The sequence below is a fragment of the Elephas maximus genome, chromosome 6 (genome assembly GCF_024166365.1).
Source record: "Elephas maximus indicus isolate mEleMax1 chromosome 6, mEleMax1 primary haplotype, whole genome shotgun sequence".
In the NCBI taxonomy this organism is placed as follows: domain Eukaryota; kingdom Metazoa; phylum Chordata; class Mammalia; order Proboscidea; family Elephantidae; genus Elephas; species Elephas maximus.
Window position 1 is genome coordinate 30,962,902 of NC_064824.1, and position 21,905 is coordinate 30,984,806.

At 38.4% G+C, this 21,905-nt stretch overlaps 1 protein-coding gene and 1 pseudogene across 1 annotated transcript in view; both read right to left on the minus strand.

Annotated features, from left to right (window-relative positions):
- Window positions 1-21,905, minus strand: part of MCM6 (minichromosome maintenance complex component 6) — a 36,857-nt gene that overhangs the window by 4,205 nt on the left and 10,747 nt on the right. Inside the window, exons 8-15 of the mRNA XM_049889249.1 lie at window positions 19,751-19,892; window positions 14,696-14,837; window positions 12,906-13,013; window positions 11,669-11,824; window positions 9,206-9,334; window positions 7,572-7,733; window positions 1,439-1,574; window positions 734-889 (exon numbers count right to left, since the gene is read on the minus strand). Of these exons, the coding sequence (XP_049745206.1) occupies window positions 734-889; window positions 1,439-1,574; window positions 7,572-7,733; window positions 9,206-9,334; window positions 11,669-11,824; window positions 12,906-13,013; window positions 14,696-14,837; window positions 19,751-19,892 (1,131 nt within the window). The remainder of the gene's footprint in view (window positions 1-733; window positions 890-1,438; window positions 1,575-7,571; window positions 7,734-9,205; window positions 9,335-11,668; window positions 11,825-12,905; window positions 13,014-14,695; window positions 14,838-19,750; window positions 19,893-21,905) is intronic.
- On the minus strand, window positions 13,196-14,530 carry LOC126078586 (40S ribosomal protein S20-like; annotated as a pseudogene).

Consider the following 21,905-nt stretch of genomic DNA (forward strand, 5'->3'; position numbering starts at 1 on the left):
TCCAACCTTTAGTAACCTACGACAGTTTCTGGTGCTTTCTTCCTCCACAGAGGCACAGACACCGTGAGAATGGGTATGCCCAGAAGCCTGCATATTGAGTTGGCTTTAGAACTTCCAAATAGGAGTTACCCAATAGTCATTCACCAATAGAAGTTGAAGTTCATAATCTCTGATATAATTGTTTCCCCTTCCACTTTCTGGCTACTGATAGGCAGACAAAACTTGAAATGGCATGGTAAAGCAACAAAGGGTCGGATATGTATTAGTGTCCAGGATCCATACCATTACCGATGAAGAGATACAAGCTTTGCTCCATTTCTAGCATGGAATGGCTTTGGGTAGTATGGATTTCTGAGTTCAATTATTAGTCTCTGAATTATAAAAACCCTAGAGACTACCTGCTTTAAATAAAGCTGATGTAAGCAGTAATAATTTTTCACCTGCAAAAACATTTGTGTCTCTTCATACGTTACCAGATCCCAAATTCTGCATCAAAAATGTGATTAAAATAGGCCAAGAACATTAATAAGAATGGTCCATAAACCTTTGTCTGACGATAGAACTGTGGGGAAAGGTGCAGGCTGGCAGGTATGCTGCAATGCTGTAGATCTGCATTGTTAAAGTGAGCTGGCTACAATTTATAATCTCTGATAGAACAGTACAATCTTTAGCAATCAGAAGCGGCTTACGTAAACACAGCTTATGCACTAAGTAGTACTAGGTACAGCCTCACCTTCTTCCACCTTCCTGAGGTGAAGCACGATAAGGTTAGAGATTCGGCAGTACTCAGAGAAACCCAGCCTTAAGGAGGCTTTGGGGACAGACTCTTGGTTTGTATCGTCAACATGGCCGTTGATTCCATTCTCAGGAGGAGGGCTGCCAACATGGCCTAAGTGAAAAATTAACCATGTGAGTTTTGAGTGTTTATAAATACACTATTTGTATTTTAATACTAACTTCGAAATAAGGATATAGTTATACACAGTATTCAATAATGTTACGAGTAAATTACAAGCATATTTGTAAGTACTACTAGTAAAAAAACTAATTTGAAAGGAATACAAGGGATGGAGGATACAAAGTTTTCACGATCCCAAAGTAAATTTGCAATATTATGTACAAAATAAAAAATTTCGGTATTTGTCTATTCTAATGTACTTGAATTTCAAAAGCAAAATAACAGTACAAATAAGGGTGGAAACCAGGGGAGTTAAGGCCACCAACCATAGTCATTTCAGTCTAATTCCTTTCAGTCTTTCATGCATTTTACATCAACTATTTGCATTTTAACTTGTAAACGATTAATACAATTTAATAGCTATTTTTTCCCGTTTGCTACATAGACTTCATAACCATCAACAAGTACACCTTCACCATGACATCTCAGAGAGCTTTTTGGTTCCTAACTCCAAAACTGTCACATGAACATTCATCTCACCATTGATGCCACCTGGGCCTTCATCTATCTCCATCTGGGTCTCTTCTTCTTGATCTAGATTTACATCAGGTGTTTCCACACGGATGATTGATTTATTCAGTAACCGAAAAGCTTCCTTCACGTGTTTAGGTTGGACCTAAACAGATCAAAATGATGTAGGTCAGTCTTCCTGATGTAACGAATTGGTTTTCTCTAGACAAATAACAGTGGTATTGTGGGTTTCTCTCTCTCTCACACACACACAATATGAGATAACACCACACATTCACCAGAATAGCTAAAATGACTGACAATACCAAGTTTTGCCAAGAATGTAAAATAACTCTCATACACAGCCTATATGGCAGTTGTTACTGAACTGAACACATGCACAGCCTATGACCCAACAACTCAACTCCTAGGGTACATACCCAACAAAAATGTTACCATATATGCATCATATGGACCAAGACATGTACATTCCACAGGAACCCAAATAGGAAACTATTAGCAGAGCAATGGGTGAATAAATTATGGTACATTCACTGATGGAATAATATACAGCAATAAAAATGATCAAACTACTCCATAAAACATGGATGAATCTTAGTCATATGCTGTACAAAAAGAGCCAGACGCAAGGGAGAAAATGCTCTATGACTGCATCTATATAAAGTGCAAAGGCAGGAAAACTGACTGACAGTGCCAGAAGTCAGAACAATGATTATCCCTGGAGAAGGGGAGTAGTGACCATAAGGGAGCACAAGGGAGGCTTTTGGTGTGCTGGTAATGCTTGATTGCACGGTCTGGGTATGGCTTACACAGGTATGTTCACTGAAAATTAACTTAGCTGCACACTTGTATTTGTGCTCTCTCTTCTACATCACTTTTTTTTTTCTTCTACATATGTTTTGCCTCAAAAAAAAAAAAACATTTACTTAAAAGAAAAATGACATGTTAATATTTTTTTGGAACAGAATATCACTTTAAGGCCTTTTACACCTAACCAACAGTCTCTAAATCCATACCTTCCCTAAACAGCTGAGCCCCATAAAAACAGATAAGCCCAACAGAACAGCCTCTTTTCATACGTTACCACCTTCAAGAAACTTTAGGTCAACTAAGAACAGTCAATATCAAGACACAGCCTAGAAAACTCACTGGTCTGTAGATATAAAGAATACTTTGGAAAGGCAAAAAGATCAAGCAGCTTATGGGGAAAACGTAAAAATCAAGGGCTGGCCTCGGATTTCCCGTCAGCAACAGTTCATGCCAGATTACAACAGGAAAATTCACAAGAAAGTATGAGTGAAAGGTTGTAGATGAAGCCAAGTTGTCCTTCAGGTAAAGACTACAAGTAAACCATGTCCAATATGTAACACTTGGGGCATGAATTCTTGAAGAGAGGCCAAATTTTAGTCAACCAGGAGATGACTTAGGAAATCATGGCAAGATGACTTTCACTGAGTCTTGAACATATTTAACTATAAAACTAAGACTGAAACCAATGTGAAGATTAAGTGACAGAATACAAGGTAAATGCCCTGAAGATACAAAAATGATACAATACAAATGGGAGGTGAAAAGTCTAGGAGGGCAAGGAGACCTGGGAGATAGAGGAAATCTGCTGATTGCCTCATCTGTAATAGATGGGGTAAAAAATGATGAATCAAATGAGAGATACATACTTGTACAAAGGTAAATACTATGAAAAATATTTACTGATTTCAGATGGTTAAATAGGAGGGGCGGAGGAAGAAGAATGAAAGATGCCAGCTATCACTTTTCACAGGAGAGAACCAAAGGAGAACTAAGGGTATAATATAAAGGCAGAATAATAAAAGTAACTACTATAATAAAATACAAACCCTCCTAATATCAGAACTGCCCATACAAACAAAAACAGGGACCAAATAGTGACTTTTCAACTGTAAAAAGAAAAAAATAAATTATCTTTTAAATCAATAAATATAAATGGGTTTAAGTAACCTATTAAAAGAAAAAGATTTTCACACTGAGTCACAAAACCCAACTCAATGTTGTACACACTTAATCTGATTCAGAAACGCCGAAAAACAAAAACACAGGCAAAAGCACAAAGGTGGAATTCACGCCAAAAAGTATAAACAAGCAAAGAAAAGCACTCTACTACAGTCAGTGTGCAAATTGTAAAGAAAATCTGTGTTAGTTGAGAACAACATTAATAAAGCAGGAATTATTGACTATAAGAATACAGAGAGACTATTATTATTACACTACTGGTAGGAAAAATAGAAACAATAAGACTTTTAAGTTACTTTTTAATCTAGAAAAATATAGATGACCACTCACTCCCCCAAAAAGACAGAGGACCTATCTATCTTTTTGGGGGTGGGTGGTCTACTACTATAAGGCAGATCTCATATATATACACACACTCATAGGAACATCTGAAAATGCAGGTATTCGTAAGGTGAATGAGGCATCACAAGTGAGTAACTGTCTTAAGGGGCTATTATTTTGGGGGTTACAGGATCACTGTCCACCATACCAGTTCTCCTCAAAGTGCTGACTCATGGCAAGACAAGGCACTTGCAACAGAATGTAAACCAAGGCACAGCTTCCTTCAGAAGTCCTGGTATTAAAAAAGCTAGCTAGGCTAATCAAGTGGACACGTAACATGAGCAAAAAATAAACGTTTCTGTTTTAGGTGGCTGAGATTTTTATAGCACAGTAACTTAGCCTATTCTATAAAGATGTGAATTTACCAAATTAATACATAAATTTAATGTGATCTCAATAAAAATGAAGTTTTATTTATTTTTTTAAACTAAGCAAGCTGATTCTCAACAGCTGAAAGAACAATGAGGTAGAGCTAGTCCTACATTTCAAAAACACTGATTAAAATACTGTGGTAGAAATGCAGAAGGCTGATACACCAGTGGAACAGAACAGAAAGTTCAAAAAGAGATCCTGACACCCATGAGAATTTAATGTACAATAAATGCATATGGAACCGGTGTGAAAAAGATGGATTTTTCAATAAATGCTGCTGGAACAAGTAGGTAACTAGCTGAAAAAGAATTAATGGAGATTCATATACCTCACATCTTATAGCAGAATAAATAAAAAATGTCTGCATGATTTAAATGCAAACAATGAAACCATGTAAGAGGAAATCATGGGGCCTCTCTAATTAAATAAGTACATCTATAATAAAGTCTGCATGGCAAAAACCCATCACAAGCAAAGGGGAAGGGAAAAAACAAACCACAAAATGGGAATATTCGCCATTCACATCACATACAAAATTTCCCTAATGTATTAAGAACCTCTTTAAGTCTGTAACAATAAGGTCGACCCAAAAGAAAAGTGGACGAATAACATACAAAAAGGAAAAAGACATAGCTCTTAAATATGAAAAGATACTAAATTTTATTCAGAAAAGAAATACATTTTGGTGTATGTATATATATGTGTGTGTGTATCCATTTTCAAATCATGTGAATTTGCTACCTAAAGAGTAATTAAAAAAAGAAAAAAAAATCTATTAGCGACATTATCCTAAGACACATAACAATTTGATGAAATGTTTCAGGAGATACCACGAAGAAAAAGTACACGAGTTAGCATGGTGCTTCAGCATCCCCCTCCACCATGATCTAATTGTTCTGTGCAGATGCCGTTATTCTCCTCTAAGTACCTTACCCCATGCTCGAACTAAACTCTCCACTTTGTTCTAGAGTGCTGTTCCCCATGGTCTCCGCCCATCCAAGTTCTACACACCCTTCAGTGATCTGGTTTAAATGCCGGAACCTCCATAATGCTTCCCTCTTATTTAGGAATCAGTTCATCTCTGTACTCTTTGTGACTTTCTACATAAAATTTGCCATCTTAATTATTTTTTAGTGTCTAAGACAGTGATATTACATGTATAGTGTTGTGCAACCATCACCATGATCTAGTTCCAAAACTTTTTCATCACTCCTAACAGAAACTCTGTACCCATTAAATGGTAACTTCCCATTACTCCCTTCCCGTGGTAACCTCTATGTCTCCATGAATTTGTCTGTTCTGGATTATTTCATAGAGTTGCAATCATATAACATTTGTCCTTTTGTGCCTGACTTATTTCACTGAGCGTAATATTTCTAAGTTCATCCGTGTTTTAGCATGTATCAGAGCTACATTCCTTTTTATAATTGGATAATATTCCACTGTATGTATGTGCTACATTTGTTCATCCATTCATCTGTTGATGGACACTTGTTTCCACCTTTCAGCAACTGTGAATAATGCTGAAATGAGCACTGGCGCATATGTTTAAGTTCCTTCTTTCAATTTCTAGGTATATACCTAGAAATGGAATTGCTGGGTCATACAATAATCATGTTTAATTTTTTGAGGAACCACCAAACTGTTTCCCACAGTGGCTGCCCCTTTTTACATTCCCACCAGAAATGGACAAGGTTTCCAATTTCTCCACGTCTTTGCCAATGCTTGTTACTGTCTTTCTATTATAGCCATTCTAGTGGGTGTGATGTGGTATCTCACTGCGGTTTTGATTTTTTGATTTGCATTTTCCTAATGGCTAACTGGAAACCCTAGTGGTTAAGAGTTCTGCTGCTAACTGCAAGGTTGGCAGTTCGAACCCACCAGGCACTCCTAAGAAACTCTACGGGGCAGTTCTACTCTGTCCTATAGGATTGCTATCAATTGCAATCACTCGACAGCAGTGGATCTGGAGTTTTTTTTTTTGTTTAACAGCCAATTATGTTGAGCATCTTTTCATGTGCTTACTGGCCATTTGTGTATCTTCTTTGGAGAAATGTCTTTTAAAGTCCCCAGCCATTTTTAAATTGTGTCATCTTTTCTGTTGATGGGTTTTAAGAGCTCTTTATATATTCTGGAAATTAAATCCTTATAAAATGTATCATTTGCAATTATTTTCTCCCATTCCATAGGTTTTTTTTTAAATCAATTTCTTGATTGTCTATTGGTGCACAAAAGTTTCTAATTTTGATGAAGTCTAGTTATCTACTTTGTTTTTTGTTTCTTGTGCTTTGGTGTCTCCCTCTTATTTTTTACATGCTTAATTAAATATGTATCTTGCTCCTACCAAATTAGCAGCAATGAAAGGCAGGAGCTTTTTCATTCATCTCTTATCCAACCAAGGTGTCCTATAAATGTCAGGTAAATCAAAGATCAAATAAGATACTGTGAAAAATACTTTGTAAATACTTGGAAGAAGGGGGCTTGGCAATCTACTTTCAAAAACCAGCCAATGAAAATCCTATGGCTTATGATGGTCTGATCCTGTTATGCGTGGGGTTGCCCTGACATGGGAGCTGACTAAAACGCAGCGAACGACAAGGAATTTGAAAACAGAAACGAACCAATCAAACAAGGAAAAAACTAATCTCTGTGATAGAAACGATGACTGAAGTCAGAACAGTGGTTACTTCTGGGAGAGGAGGCTACGACTGAAAAGGGCACAAGGGAACTTTCTGGAATGATGGAAATATTCTGTATCTTGAGCTGGGTTTTCAAAGGTATGTATATGTAAAAGGTCACTGTACATTTCCCATATGTACGTTACCCCTCAACCAGTCTTAAAAACATTAGTATGGTCGAAACGTTACGTCAAATAAAATCTTATACTGAACCTAATGTATGAAACTAGGCTAAAGCAGATTTGCTTTGGTTGAAGCAGAGATGGGGGCATTCTGAAAGCTCTTCCATATCCTTCTCCCTTTTACCTCCTCACTACCCACTGAGATGTAGCTTTAAAACCATATATTATACAAACCTAAAGAGGTGAGTTCCCTTTGAGGTCAAGGGCTACATTACCATGTCTGAGACCAGAGGCCTAGCATATAATAGGGTTTGAATAAATTTTTCCTGAATGAGTGATATTAATGGTAGCTCACCTCTCTATGCACTCTAAATCTATGACACGGTTATCTCATTACGATTAACCTAACCACTACATTCAAACAGCTGACAACAACTTTCTTAAAGGGAGGTATTTCAGGGTCACGTGTCCTATGAGCATTCAATAGTTACATAAATCTGCAACAAATGTGATTATGTCCCATACCAAAGATGAAAACATGCTTATATGCCTACAAATTAATTTCTCTTTTCTCTCATCACGTCAAAGTGGCTTTGATACCTCATCACAGCAGTGCATCCGGGCCATCGCTTCTGAGAGCCGGATCATGCTCTCAAGCTGTCGCACTGTAATCCTCCACGAAGACTTGGTCACGCCAGAACCATCCCTCTGGCGGAGACGTTTATACTGCTCCACGATGAAGTCCTCTGACTCTTTAGAAATCTGTTTCGAACATCACTGAAGTCAGAGAAGTATCCTTCTTAACTTTCCCATGCAGATTTGAACTGCATTATAATTTAACAGCCCTCCAGGTGGAGGCGTTTTGAGGAACCACACTTAGAGGGTCAAAACTCCAAGGCAGTGACCATGAATTACTACCGAAATGCCTTCTGAGAGAAACGAAGGAGGCCTGTGAATTCCATGTGAGAATTTTACAAATGTGAAAACAGCAAGCTTAGTATTAAGCAAATGACCATTTCTAAAAGAAGCCTGACTAGCTGAAGCAATGGAATAGGATATAACGCCTTTTATACCTGAGGATGTCAAAGAGCTCATGAAACAAATTAATGCCCAGCATATTCTTGAGGCTCAGTAAATTAGCCTATGTTAACTCTGGGAGCAAAGAGAGGTCAACATATACGTGTGAGCTGTTTCAGTAAGCTTTTTATTTGTTGAACAACAACAAAGTAAGGCATACAAAAGGAGTGAGGAACTCAGCATATTAAGGGAATATACCAAGGTCACAGAGGACCCAGTACACAGTCATGGAGAACTGATGCTTCTTCACAGAAACTGACCCAGAGCCCTTCATCGTAAAGGACTCACTAAGCGTCCTCTGGGATACTGAGAGCCAGCCACAGTACCATGGACAATCAAGCGGTGGTGAAAGATAATTACAATCTAAGGGTAATGCCCGAAAGTCAAGCCAGACAATAAAGCGATGAAGTAAAAATCTCAACCAGAAATCAAACAAAAATTTTCTTTTTGCATTCCATCTTAGGAAAATGCTAAACAACAGATGCATTATGGAGATTTACCTTACAAATAAATGTCCAGGTGAGTATTCCAGAGCTAGTACAGACTCAGTCCAACGAACTACATTAATTATTGTAAGAGAGTTAATTCACATTCATCAAAATGACCTCGGGAAATGCAAGTTCTTCCTCAGAGAAAGAGTTAAGAGCATTCAGTTGACTATTAAGTTAGGCAGCACAATAGTTTCAAAATTCTCAGGAATAATGGTTGAAGTAAAAGGGTGTCCTACCCACTGCCACTGAATTGATTCCGACTCATACGGACCCTATAGGACAGAGCAGAACTGCCCCAAAGTATTTCCAGGGCAGACTTCCACATCTTCTCCCACAGAGCAGCTGGTGGTTTCGAACCACCGACCTTTTGGTTAGCAGCTGAGTGCTTTAACCACTGAGCCATCAGGGCTCCTTAAAAGGGTGTCCTAGTTTATTCAGTTATGTAAAACTCTTCCCCAATAAAAATCTTTTTATTAGTACCTAACAAGCAAAACAAATAGAATTATTCAGGACTTTAAAAAGTCTCCTTCTTTCAATCTCTCTGATGAAGAAACAAATGGCTGTTCAAAAAAACTTAGGTAGCCAGATTTAAAAAACAAGCACAGGCCCAGTTAATTTTCATAATAAAGCCACTGTTCCCTACCCCAGTACAAAAGGGCAGGTTACCTTGGGTTTAAACTGTCTTGCAAAGAGAAGGTATCTTCTGATATCATCAAGGGAATAGACACGATCAACAGAATCCTCAATTCTTGAATGTAGGTCGACTATTCGCCTGGCAATAGCATAATCTGTAACCTAATTCAAAACAAGAATGTCACTGACAAGTCACAGAAACACCTACTCCAGACTTTCCCAAGCAATGAGAAGTGATGTGCATCTAAAAACAAGTGCCAATCTGCCACTGAGGGAAATATTAAGGGGTACCAATTTCTGAAGACAGTTTGGTAACAGTCTGATTTATTTAAAATCAAAAATTTTAATATGCATACTTTTGCCCTACTCTAAGGACATCCCTGAAGGAACTAACCAGACTTTAACTAGCAACTACATTTGTAGCCCCCAGTGTGCACAGAGGTGCTAGCTCATGTAACCCTCACAAAAACTTCATTAGGTAGGTAATATCATTACCCCATTGTACGGATAAACAAATTAACCAGAGAGGTTAATTAACTTGCCCAAGGTCACAGTTAAGTTATGTGGTGGGGCCAGGATTTGAACAGTCTAGTTTCAGAGTCTATGCTTTTAACCACTACATTATATTGCTGCTCACAGATATCTAAAAATCATCATCCCAGAATTGTTTACAAAAAAAAAAAAAAAAAAAAAACCCATTGCTATTGAGCCGATTCCGACTCCTAGTGACCCTACACATCAAAATAGAACTTCCCTATAGAGTTTCCAAGGAGTTTCCACAGTACTTACCCACTACACCACCAAGGTCTCCAATAAAAGTAATTACTACAATAAAGTATAAACTCTCCCTACTATCAGAACTGCCCATACAAACAAAAACAGAGACCACATAGTGACTTTTCAACTGAAAAAAGAAATAAAGAAACCTATCTTTCCAATCAATAAATATAAATGGGTTTAACTCCCCTATTAAAAGAAAAAGATTTTCAAACTGAGTCACAAAACCCAACTCAATGCTGTACACACTTGAACTGATTCAGAAACACCGCAAAACAAAAACACAGGCAAAAGCACACCAGACAAAGGTGGAATTCACACCAGAAAGTATAAACGAGCAAAGAAAAGCACTTTATTAGAGTTTGCAAATTGTAAAGAAAATCTGTTAGTGGAGAACATTAATAAAGCAGAAATGAAAAAAGAAAAACACACAAAAAATTTGCAACTTACTCTCAAATGGTTGAGAAAAAATGTGTAGACAGAGAGCAAATGACTAAATGCAAACAGGGCAAAATGTTAATAGTGGATCAAATAAAGGGTATGTGGGTGTTCTATGTACTATTCTATTTCTTGCAGCTTTTCTGTAAGTTTGAAATTATTTCTAAATAAAAAGTGTTTTAAAAGTATCCTCCAAGTGTTTATAATTTGATTTCCTTGCTCCCAAAACTAATTTAAGGAGTTGTGCACAAACAGAACATATGAAAACCAGAACTCTCAATTATCTGGGGGTTAAACAAATACTCATATGCCTTTGTGAAGGAACGCCCGCCCCCAAAAACAAGCCCTCCAAATAGTCATATAATGGGAGGCTTTCCTTTTCTTTTTAGATATTTAGTTCCACTGTAAGCAAGAGGTATATGCATTGTGCCTAATGTAATGTAGAACTCCCATGCTCAGCAATAAATACAGCCTATATATGTAACAGTAGTTTCCACAGATTTTTTTTTCCACAGATTGTATTTTGTAGAGCTGTGCAACGTTTACAAATATTTAAGTCTAAGAAAAAAATAACTCCAATAATAACATGTTTGAATCCAAGTAAATCCATAATTTTACGCTCAAACTTAAAACTGTCACATAATTAGGGACAAAACGTGGTACATGTTTAACAACTTGATGGAAAGAAATGTGAAGACAAATGACTCAGGATTTGAAAGCTATAGAGACATTCTCTCTGCATTCCAATTTTTTCAAGCTGGCTAGAAAAACAATCAAAAGATGCTTATAAAAACCTTATGGAGTAAGGCTGAGAGTTAACTATAATTTGTTTCCTTCTTTTTTTCTTTTGAGAATTGAAGAACATTAACAAAAACAAAAAAACTTGGTATTTCTCAACACAATTAAGTGATTTTGAGTTGCTCTTCAAGTGACTTTGAGTGACATCAAGGCTTCAACTGACTATGAGTTCCTCAATAAACCCTTCAGCCAATCCTGTGCCACTGAGAGAAAGGAAACCCACTGCCGTTGAGTCGATTCCAACTCACACTGACCCTACAGGACAGAGTACAACTGTCAAAATACGGTTTCCAAGGAGCAGCTGGTGGATTCGAACTGCCAATCTTTTGGTTAACAGCTGAGCTCTTAACCACTGCACCACCACAGAGGTCAGTGCAAATATACATGCCAGCTCTTCAGCAGTGTATCTCCCAAGGTTGTCTCACTGAATTACTCTAATCGCAAATAAAAACAGAGGCTGAGAGCGACAGCCTATGTGGTTACCTCATTACATTCATCCACAAGTATGAAGAAGAGATCGAATCTGGACATGATAGGAGCCGACAGATTTATATTCTGTTTCAACGATTTTGACCTGTCGTAATGTCCACCGACTGGGTTTGCTGCTGCCAAAATGGATGTCCTGGCATTCAGAGTAGCCTGACCAAAAAAGAAAGAATTGTAGTAGGTTTAAAAAGACATCTGGACTGGCCAAAAAACACATGACAAACTGCTCAATCTCACTCATAACTAAATGCAAACCAAAATATTATCATTTTTCACCAATTGGGTCATCAAAATTAAAGTCTGATAATATACAGTGCAGCAAACCTGTCACCCCCGAGTTGATTCCGACTCATAGTGACCCTACAGGACAGAGTAAAACTGCCCCACAGGGTTTCCAAGAAGCAGCTGGTGGATTTGAACTGCTAACTTTTTGGTTAGCGGTTGAGCTCTTAACCACTGCGCCACTAGAGCAGGGAACAGGCACTCCTAAATGATGGTGGTGATGTAAAGTGCGCCCCCCTTAAACCAGCAGGTCTTTGCTAGGAAGTTCTCTTCCAGCTAGGCATGTGAAGACGTATGTTCGAGGGTGTTTATGAGACAGAAGACAGGAAATGGCACAAATGTCACTCCGTAGGGGTCTGAAGAACCACAGTGAGGTACGTAAAACTGAACACCATGAAGTGATGAAAAACTACGGTTGATCTAGTATGTGTTGACATGGAAGACTGCCAAGTTACAATTATGAAGTTAAATGAGCAAGGATCAAAACTATACATATTATGCTTACTTATATGGAAAATATTCCTGAAAGAAACACAAACTCAGTAGGTACCTCTGCATATCTACTGAGCTGGGAGTGTAAGGGAAGATTTCTCTTTTTAATTTCCACTTTAGGGTACTGTTTACAGTCTTCTTTACTACTTGAATGTACTACTTTCATTTTTTAAGCAAAATCTGGATTCTCTTTAATCTTGGTTATAGTACCGAACTTATTAGTGATCTTCATTTAAGTAATCTATCAACCTTTGGTTATTTTCATTACAAGCTGAAACACCACTTATCAAAGAATACAGAAGCTTTATACATGGCAATTTTGAGAAGTGAAATGCTAAAAATTTCACCAGTACTTCTCATACTCTGTCACAGCAACACATTGTCATGTTACCCTAACCAGCCTCTGTAGTTTGGATTGCTAATTCGCAGGGCTCTGTTTTCCAGAAATGGACACACATACCTTCACTCCTGCTTTAGTGATGGAGATGGTCTGCTGCTCCATAGCTTCATGGATAGCAACTTGATCCCTCATGTCCATCTTGTCAAATTCATCAATACAACACACACCCTGTAACCAAAGAGATCTCATATGAAGGAACTGTCTTTCAGATGTAAAATGGCAAGAAAGTAAACTCATAAAGTTTGCTACCACACAGAAGCTCTCTATTCTCTCTACAGCTGAAGAATTCCTAATTCCCTCTAGTACAGCAAGAAAGTTAAAAAGATACCAGCGCCAGAAGGACCCATACATTTTTTTTAAGCGCTGATAATTTATTAAAAACAGCTGATTTAAACATCTGCAATGGTGACTTTGACCTCTCCTCCTGCCTCAGTACCGATGGAAGCCATCTGCTTGATGATCTTGGAAGGACTACACAAGTCAATGAGTCACTTGTGGATTCTATCCGGAAATGATCCCAGGTCTCAGAATCTTTAGAACAAGGACTTTTTCTAGTAGTGATTCTTGGAGTCTTGGTAGTAGGTTCTCCTTTAATCAAGTTTGCACACACCTTCTCTAAGGATTTTATGTTTCGGCTGGCTAGGGTAATTCTAATTTGGCAAATGGCCACCTCTGGTTCCACAGGTGTCTTTCCAGTGTCCTTAAAATTCATGGATGTGGTGTGGCTTCCTGACCTATTTATTTGTTCCTCATTGAGAGCAAACAGCAGCGAGCCAGGAGCAGGACTGGGCGGAGCAGGGCTCTGCTGCAGAGGTGACTGCATCTCCCTCAAAGAGCCCCACACATTTTTGATGCTTGTTAACCCTTTCATGGATAACTTATTACTATTATTTTAAAATTTTTTTGGTGATGCCATGTTTTTTCACTAATGGAATGGATGCTATATCACCCTTTGTTGGTAGTTTTTTATTATTTGAAAAAACAGGGTGCCAAATGCAAATATGCAAAAATGCAAATACCAGTACCATGTTCCATGAAGTATATTGAAAATGCTATACGTATCCATACCACAGCCCAGGAAGTGCATCATACTTCCTGCTTACACTTGACCTTAAACTATCTTACTCAATTCCCAAAAATACACACAAGATACTAAATAAACATTGCCTTTGCAGCACATAGCAATCTTAGAGCAGGCCACATCGGTACCACGTTCCATGAAGCAGTACCATACTTCTGGAGTACCATACTCCAGACGCGTGGAAAACGTGAGTCTAAGTTTATCTACTAATAACCATTAAAGGGCTAAACTAAGAGCTAAACTGAAAACATACAGATGCTTGCTGTACTTTTACTCAACATCAGCACTGTGTGTAGACCTCAGTGTGAAGTCATTCAGTCACCCTGGCATGGATTCTGGGCGGGAGAAGTGAAGGGTGAAGGTAGAACATAATGAAGAATATAAGCATGTATACATAGAGCATATCATACCACATATATACACTTCAAGACCTAATCAATCCATGTCAAACACACATAAAGGCTAAATGGGAGGGAAGGGGGAAAAAGCGTTCCTCTTTTACTTTTCACGGTTTAGACACATTCACAAAGGTGTCACGGTCTAGAGAGAGGAAAAACGCTGGGAAGTTGCCACTTACGTCCAGGGCAAGCAACAAAAGTGCTGATTAATGATGATCCCAACTTAATTCTTGATTAGTAAAATTATGAATAATTTAGTAAAGGATGCTTTTTTTTAAAGGACATCTTTTCAACAGAAACTCAAAGGCCTTTGCTGATGGGGTAGAGAATATTCTGATTTCTTTATATCCAACAGTTTAAAACGTTCTTACATTATCAGCCAACATCAAAGCTCCAGCCTCAATGACAAACTCATGAGATTCTTCATCTCTTACAACAGCTGCTGTTAAGCCAGCGGCGCTGGAGGCTTTTCCACTGGTGTAGACAGCTCGGGGGCTGAACTCCTCCACGTGCCTGTTCAAGGTTATCAGATAAACACTCATTAATATGTGATCTCTCCAGGAATATCAGCCACCAGGGGTTATGTTAGCCTCGCTTAGGCATCAGAAGAAGGGAGAAGACGCACCAGCACTTGCGGAGCTGCAGGAGAAGTGAGTTGGTGGCAGACCACCCACCCCACCCACCCACCCCTCACTAAGAAGTGTGGGAATGGGTGTCCTTACATGGGTAACCATAAGAACACCTGAGAGAGGTATGAGCACAAGCGATTCGTAAAGGCACATATGCCAGAGACTGAATGGACAAAGATCTGAATAGGAAGTCTTATACCCTTTAGCCTTATAAAGGAGCTTAAATTTATTCCTGTCAAGTGGTAAGATGAAGTTAATACACAACAGAAATGTCAATTTTAAAAGGAGTCATTAATAAATAGGTCAGCAATGATATCTTTTTGTAAGGTCTTACAATTAAAGAATAAAACGAAATTAGAGGTGGGATTTATCCCAGAAATGTAAACGTGGTTTAATATCTGAAAATCAATCAATACACCATATATTGATAGAGTAAAACCTGCAAAAGTCAGAACCTGTATAAGGCAGAAACCTGTCGGAAAAGGAAAACTCACTCGTTCTCCACTAAAACGAGTGACAGAAAAGGTAAGATTGCACCCTGTCAAAGGCAGAAAACTGGCAAGACCTGGAAAAATGAGACACCCCTGTCGAGTTCTGGCTCTCATAGTTTTCAGTGTAGAATAAAGGACGAGAACCACATGACTATCAACAGACGCAGAAAAAGCATTTCACAAAATCCAACACCCTTTTATGATAAAAACACTAAAAAAGCTAAGAATGGAAGGAAACCTCCTCAACCTGATCAAAGGCATTTATGAAAAGCCTACAGCTATCATAACTCAAGAGTGAAGGGCTCAATACTTTCTACCTAAGATCAGGAATAAGAACCCTAACCATGTTTATCTAACATTGTATTGGAGGTCCTAGTCAGCGCAAGGGGCCCTGGTGGCGCAGTGGTTAAGCGTTTGGCTGCTAACCCAAAGGTCAGCAGTTTGAATCCCCCAGGCACTCCTTGGAAACCCTTCGCGGCAGTTCTACTCTGTCCTATGGGGTCGCTATGAGTCAAAATCGACTCGACGGCAACAGGTTCAACGGGTTAATTAGCGCATAACCAAGAAAAAGAATTAAAAGGCATAAAGATTTGAAAGAAGTTAAACTGCCTTTATTTGTAGATGATATGACTGGGTGTATAAAAAACCTTCAAGAATCTACCCAAAAAAGCTAGGAGAACTAAAAGTGAATTTAGCAAAGTTGTAAGATACAAGTTCAACGTGCAAAACTCACCTGCACATCTACATACTAGCAATGAATACAGGTAGTCCCCAGGTTATGAACGTCTCACTTAAGTACAACCTGTAGTTACTAACCAAATCCCATAAAGTCTATTGTATTAAAAATTTGAGGTACATACAATAGTTCGTAATAACAAATGGGTGCTACTATGAGATGCACATCAAAACACTATTATTAACTCTATTACTACGTTAAAGGTGTTTTAGTGTATCTGGAAGTACATCTTTAATGTTTCTTACGCATAGAAAAGTACACTAGTACTATATACTAAGACAAACATTTGACTGACGTTAAATACAAACAGTACCTACTGTTCCAACTTATGTACAAATTCAACTTAGAGACAGATTTAAGAATGGAATTTGTTCATAATCTGGGGACTGCCAGTATGAAAAAATAGAACTGAAAAAAACAAAACAAAAAACCCTAAAACTCCATTTAAAGGAGTGTTTAAAACCATGAACTACTTTAGGAATAAATTTACCATTTACTAAGAGATGTGATGAACTTGTACACTGAACACTGAAAATTGCAAAGGGCAACTGAAGATTAAATAAATGGGACGATATTCCAAGTTCACTAATTGGAAAACTCAATACTATTTAGATGCCAATTCTCCCCAAATTGATCTTTAGATTTAATGCAATATTAATCAAAGTCTTAGTAGGCTTTTGTTGGGAAGAAATTGAGAAAATCATTTCACTTACAGTAGCATCAAAAGTAACAAAATACTTAATTCTAAGAACCAAGATTAGCCAAACAATCTGGAAAGAGAAGAACAAAGTTGGAGGACTCACATATCGTTACTTTAAAAATTACCAAAAGCTATCAAAACAGTTTGGAACCAGCATTAGATGTATAGATTAATTGCATAGAATTGAGAGTCCAGAAAAATAAATCCCTGCATTTACAGTCAACTAATTTTCAACAAGAGTGCTAAGACAATTCATCAGGGAAGAATAGTCTCAACAAATTATGTTGAGACAACTGGGTCTCCACATACAAAAAGAATAAAGTTGCACCTCCTCACACCACTGATCCAAGACTTAAATGTAATAGTTAAAACTATAAAACTCTTAGAGGAAACACAGGCATAAATCTTCCTACGCTTAGGTTAGACAATGGTTTCTCAGTTATGGCACCAAAAGCGGGACAAAGTAAATGAACCGGACTTCATCAAACTTAAAAACTTTTGTGCCATATAAAGAAAGTAAAAACTCAATCCACAGAATTGGCGAAAACATTTAAAAATCATATACCTGATAAGGAATTTGTACATAGTATATAAAAAAAAGAACCTTTACAACTCGACCACTAACCCAATTATAACACTGGGAAAGATTCTGAATAAACATTTTTCCAAAAAAGATATACAAATGGCCAGTAAGTGCATGAAAAGATGTTCAACATCAGGAGACATCAGGGAAATGCAAATCAAAACCACAATGAGATACCACTTCGCATCCACTAGGATGGCTATGATCAAAAAGACAGACAATACCGAGTGCTGGCAGAGACGTGGAGAAACTGGAACTCTCATACAGAGTTGGTGGGAATGCAGAACAGTGCAGTTGCTTTGGAAACAGTTCCTTAAAAGGCTAAGTCGTTACCACTTGATCCAGCAAATCTACTCCTTAAAAATTCTCCCAAGAGAAATAAAAGTATGTCAACACAAAACGTGTACACCAATGTTTACAGTAGTATTATTCATAACAGCGAAAAAGTGGTAACAACCCAAATGTCCACCAACTGATGAACGGATGAACAACGTGGTACATCCATACAACAGAGTATTACATGGCAACAAAAAGGACTGAAGTACTAATACATGTTACAACATGTATGAATCTTAGAAACATTATGCTCGGTGAAAAAAGTCAATTACAAAAAGCCATATATTATATGATTCCATTTATATGAAATGTCCAGAATAAGCAAATCAATAAAGCCACTATAGTAGATGAGTGGTTGGCTGGGCTGGAGGGGAGAACGGGGAGTGGCTACTAATGGGTATGGCGTTTCTTTTCGGGCGATGAAAATATACTAAACTTAGATTGTAGTGATGGTTGTGTAACTGTGAAAACACTAACACCACTGAATTGTACACTTAAAAAATGGTGAATTTTATGGCATGCAAATTATATATCAAATATATTTTTTAAAAACCACTAGATAGAAAAAGCTGCCTAACATAACCAAGTGTAATACAGTACCTGTCAGAGGCAACACTGTAATGTATCTTGGGGTGGGAAGCTTAAGGAATGAAGAGGAAAAAAATGCCTTTTAACCTCAGTCCCTGATACGTGACGGAGATATTTAATCATAAGACTCCAAACCAACTAAAAAAGTTCTATGTTGTAGAACTGTGCCATGTTACACGTTTCCAAGATGAATACAGGTAAGCTGCTTGATACAGTATAATGAGCAATGAAATATTGCTGAGTGCTTTATTTATTTATTTTTTAATAAATCATGGGTCAGCATCACTAGTCAGCTATGAGAAGCTGGGCAAGTCAGAGTCTCAGAGGTTTGTTTCCCTCCCTGAAAAACAGGGGTAAAATAACACACGTGTCAGGCTGTCGTGAGGATAAGACAGAAGACATACACAGTGCTAGGCACACAACAGGTATTCAAAAAATGGTTGTTATTATATTGAGCCCTAAGTTTCTGACCAGTTTCAAAATAACCCAATACTTCTAGCTTTTTTTCTAGCTTCTAGAAATGAGCAGACTTCTAAAATAGAAATTTTTATGCTGATGGGGTTAACATAAAATGCCTCATTTTTGGTAGCACTGCTTTTGGAAAATCAGTCCATGTTTAAGAAGTTTAAAGATGTTTGTATTCTTAAGTCTCCAAAGAAAACAAAAATAAAAATTTACGTGCATTGTGATGTTCACTGTATCCATATATGTAATCATTAAAATAACAAAAAAACAAACCAGTTGCTATGGAGTTAACTCATTCATTGTAACCCGGCATGGGCAGAGCAGAACTGTTTTCCACGGCTGATTTGTCTGAAGTAGACCACCAGGCCTTTCTTCCAAGGTGCCACTGGGTGGGCTTGAACCTCCAACCTTTCAGATAGCAGCCAAGTGCTCATTAACCATTTGCATCGCCCAGGGACACCCATTAAAATAAGGTATTCTGTTGAGCAGTCCTCAGGGCTATGGGAATGATTTTGTAAGTTGTATCACTCCAAAAAAAAAAAAAAGGATTGTGAAAACAAACATGGGACGTGTTTAGGGTAATTTGGAATTTAAAACATGTACTCTGTGATTTAAAATCTCACACTCAAAGCCTTAAAGGTAATACAAAGGATAAAAGAACTGTATGTGGGATTGAAATTTTACACAATTTTTCCCCAGTCCAAAAAAACTGTAAAATATTGTATCTTGTTAAAAAAAAATTTAAGTGTATTTAACCTATGACACTTATATATTCAACAGTCTTAACTGGCACCCCTCACCCTTTATTAAAGGCAGACTGACTCCATTCTTGGCATCACAGAAAGGCTGGGAGTATGAACGTTTTTTCTCTATTATACTAGCTCAGGCAAACACTTACTTGAGAAACTGGCTCTTAGCTGTACTTGGGTCACCAACAATGCAAACATTTATGTCCCCTCGAAGAGAAGTCCCTTCCCCTGTCGTCTTTGGAACACCACCAAAGAGCATCAGCAGGACACCCCGTTTTACTTCATCATTGCCTGAAATGAAAAGAAGCTACAGATGAAAAACCCACAGTATTTTCGAATAGCAGGTTAAACAATTTCACTAGAAACTACAAAGGGAAGTTTAACAACCAAAAGAGCAGACGGAGCTGAAGCAAAGCTTACAAGATTGGATAAAAGCATCTGGCTTCTAATCCTGTATCTTGCTCTGTGAACTTAGTCACTTAACCACTGTTCCAATGCCTCCACCTATACTGCCTAGGTCACAGATGCCAATGTTCATCATTCTAAGAGCCATCCTTGTTCAGTTTATCAACAGGCCCAGCTTAAGACCGACTTCCTACACAAAGCCTTTCATAACACCCTAGCCCTCAAATGAACTATCCTACCACAGCCTACCACACTTGCTAGTTCTTTCTAATCGTGGGTCTTGCAGTTCCATCAAGAGCAACCAGTTTGAGGAAACGAGCCCTGACTTTTCTTTTGTATCACCCATAGTGACCAACATTGAATAAAAACATGCTAGCACAACTGTTGTGGATTAGGTAAGATGCTGAATGCAACCTATAGCTGCTTCTACCTAACTGCTCATAAATCCAATGTAAGCAGAAAATACAAAAATTAAAAAGAGAACACTAGATCTTTGGAAATGTGCTATTAAAAGAGACATTTTTCTGAGCTGCCATACCACCAATAAAGTACTAGATAATAGTTCTATAAACCATTCCTTAAACGTAGAAAATTAAGAACCTATTCCACAAACAAAACTTCTACCTCATAACCTATAAAACAAAATGTGTTGGGGGTGTGGTGGTTTTAAAATGTCCACATACTCTTTGATACCCCTCCCTTCAAGAGGTGCAGCTTACAATTGGACTAAACCAAAAGCAAAGAAGTTTCCTGAATAAACTGAATGCTTTGAAGGCCAGCGTAGCAGGGGCAAGGGGTCTGGGGACCATGGTTTCAGGGGACATCTAAGTCAACTGGCATAATAAAATCTATTAACAAAACATTCTGCATCCCACTTTGAAGAGTGGCGTCTGGGGTCTTAAACGCTAGCAAGCAGCCATCTAAGATGCATCAATTGGTCTCAACTCACCTGGAGCAAAGCAGAATGAAAAACACCAAGGACACAAGGTGATTATGAGCCCAAGAGACAGAAAGGGCCACATGAACCAGAGACTACATCATCCTGAGACCAGAAGAACTATATGGTACCCGGCTACAACCGATGACTACCCTGACAGGGAACACAACAGAGAGCCCCTAAGGGAGCAGGAGAGCAGTGAGATGCAGACCCCAAATTCTCATAAGACCAGACTTAATGATCTGACTGAGACTGGAAGGACCCCGGTGGTCATGGCCCCCAGACCTTCTGTTGGCCCAGGACAAGAACCATTCCCGAAGCCAACTCTTCAGACATGGATTGGACTGGACAATGGGTTGGAGAGGGATGCTGGTGAGGAGTGAGCTTCTTGGATCAGGTGGACACTTGAGACTATGCTGGCATCTCCTGCCTGGAGGGTAGATGAGAGGATAGAGGGGGTTAGAAGCTGGCAAAAAGGACACGAAAAGAGAAGAGTGGAGGGAGAGAGCAGGTTGTCTCATTAGGGGGAGAGTAATTGGGAGTGTGTACCAAGGTGTATATGGGTTTTTGTGTGAGACTGACTTGATTTGTAAACTTTCACTTAAAGCGCAATAAAAATTATTAAAAAAGAAGTGCAGCTTAATGCTCCCCTTCTGAGTGGGATCAAGTTAGTTACTTGCTTCTAACAAACAGAAGACACTGGAAGTGAAGATGTGTAACTTGTGACCCTAGGTCATGAGAGGCATTACATTATACTTCCTCCTTGCTTCGCTGTCTTGAGTTGCGAGCTCTGGATAATGTCATGTTTTCAAGACACTCAAACAGCCCTACGGAGAGGTCCATGTAGCAAGGCACTGAGGCCTTTGGCTACCAACTACCGACTAATGTGTGAGGTGTGTGCGTGATTTCTCTTCTAAGTGGATCCTCTAGCCCCAGTCAAGACTTGAGATGACTGTAGCCCC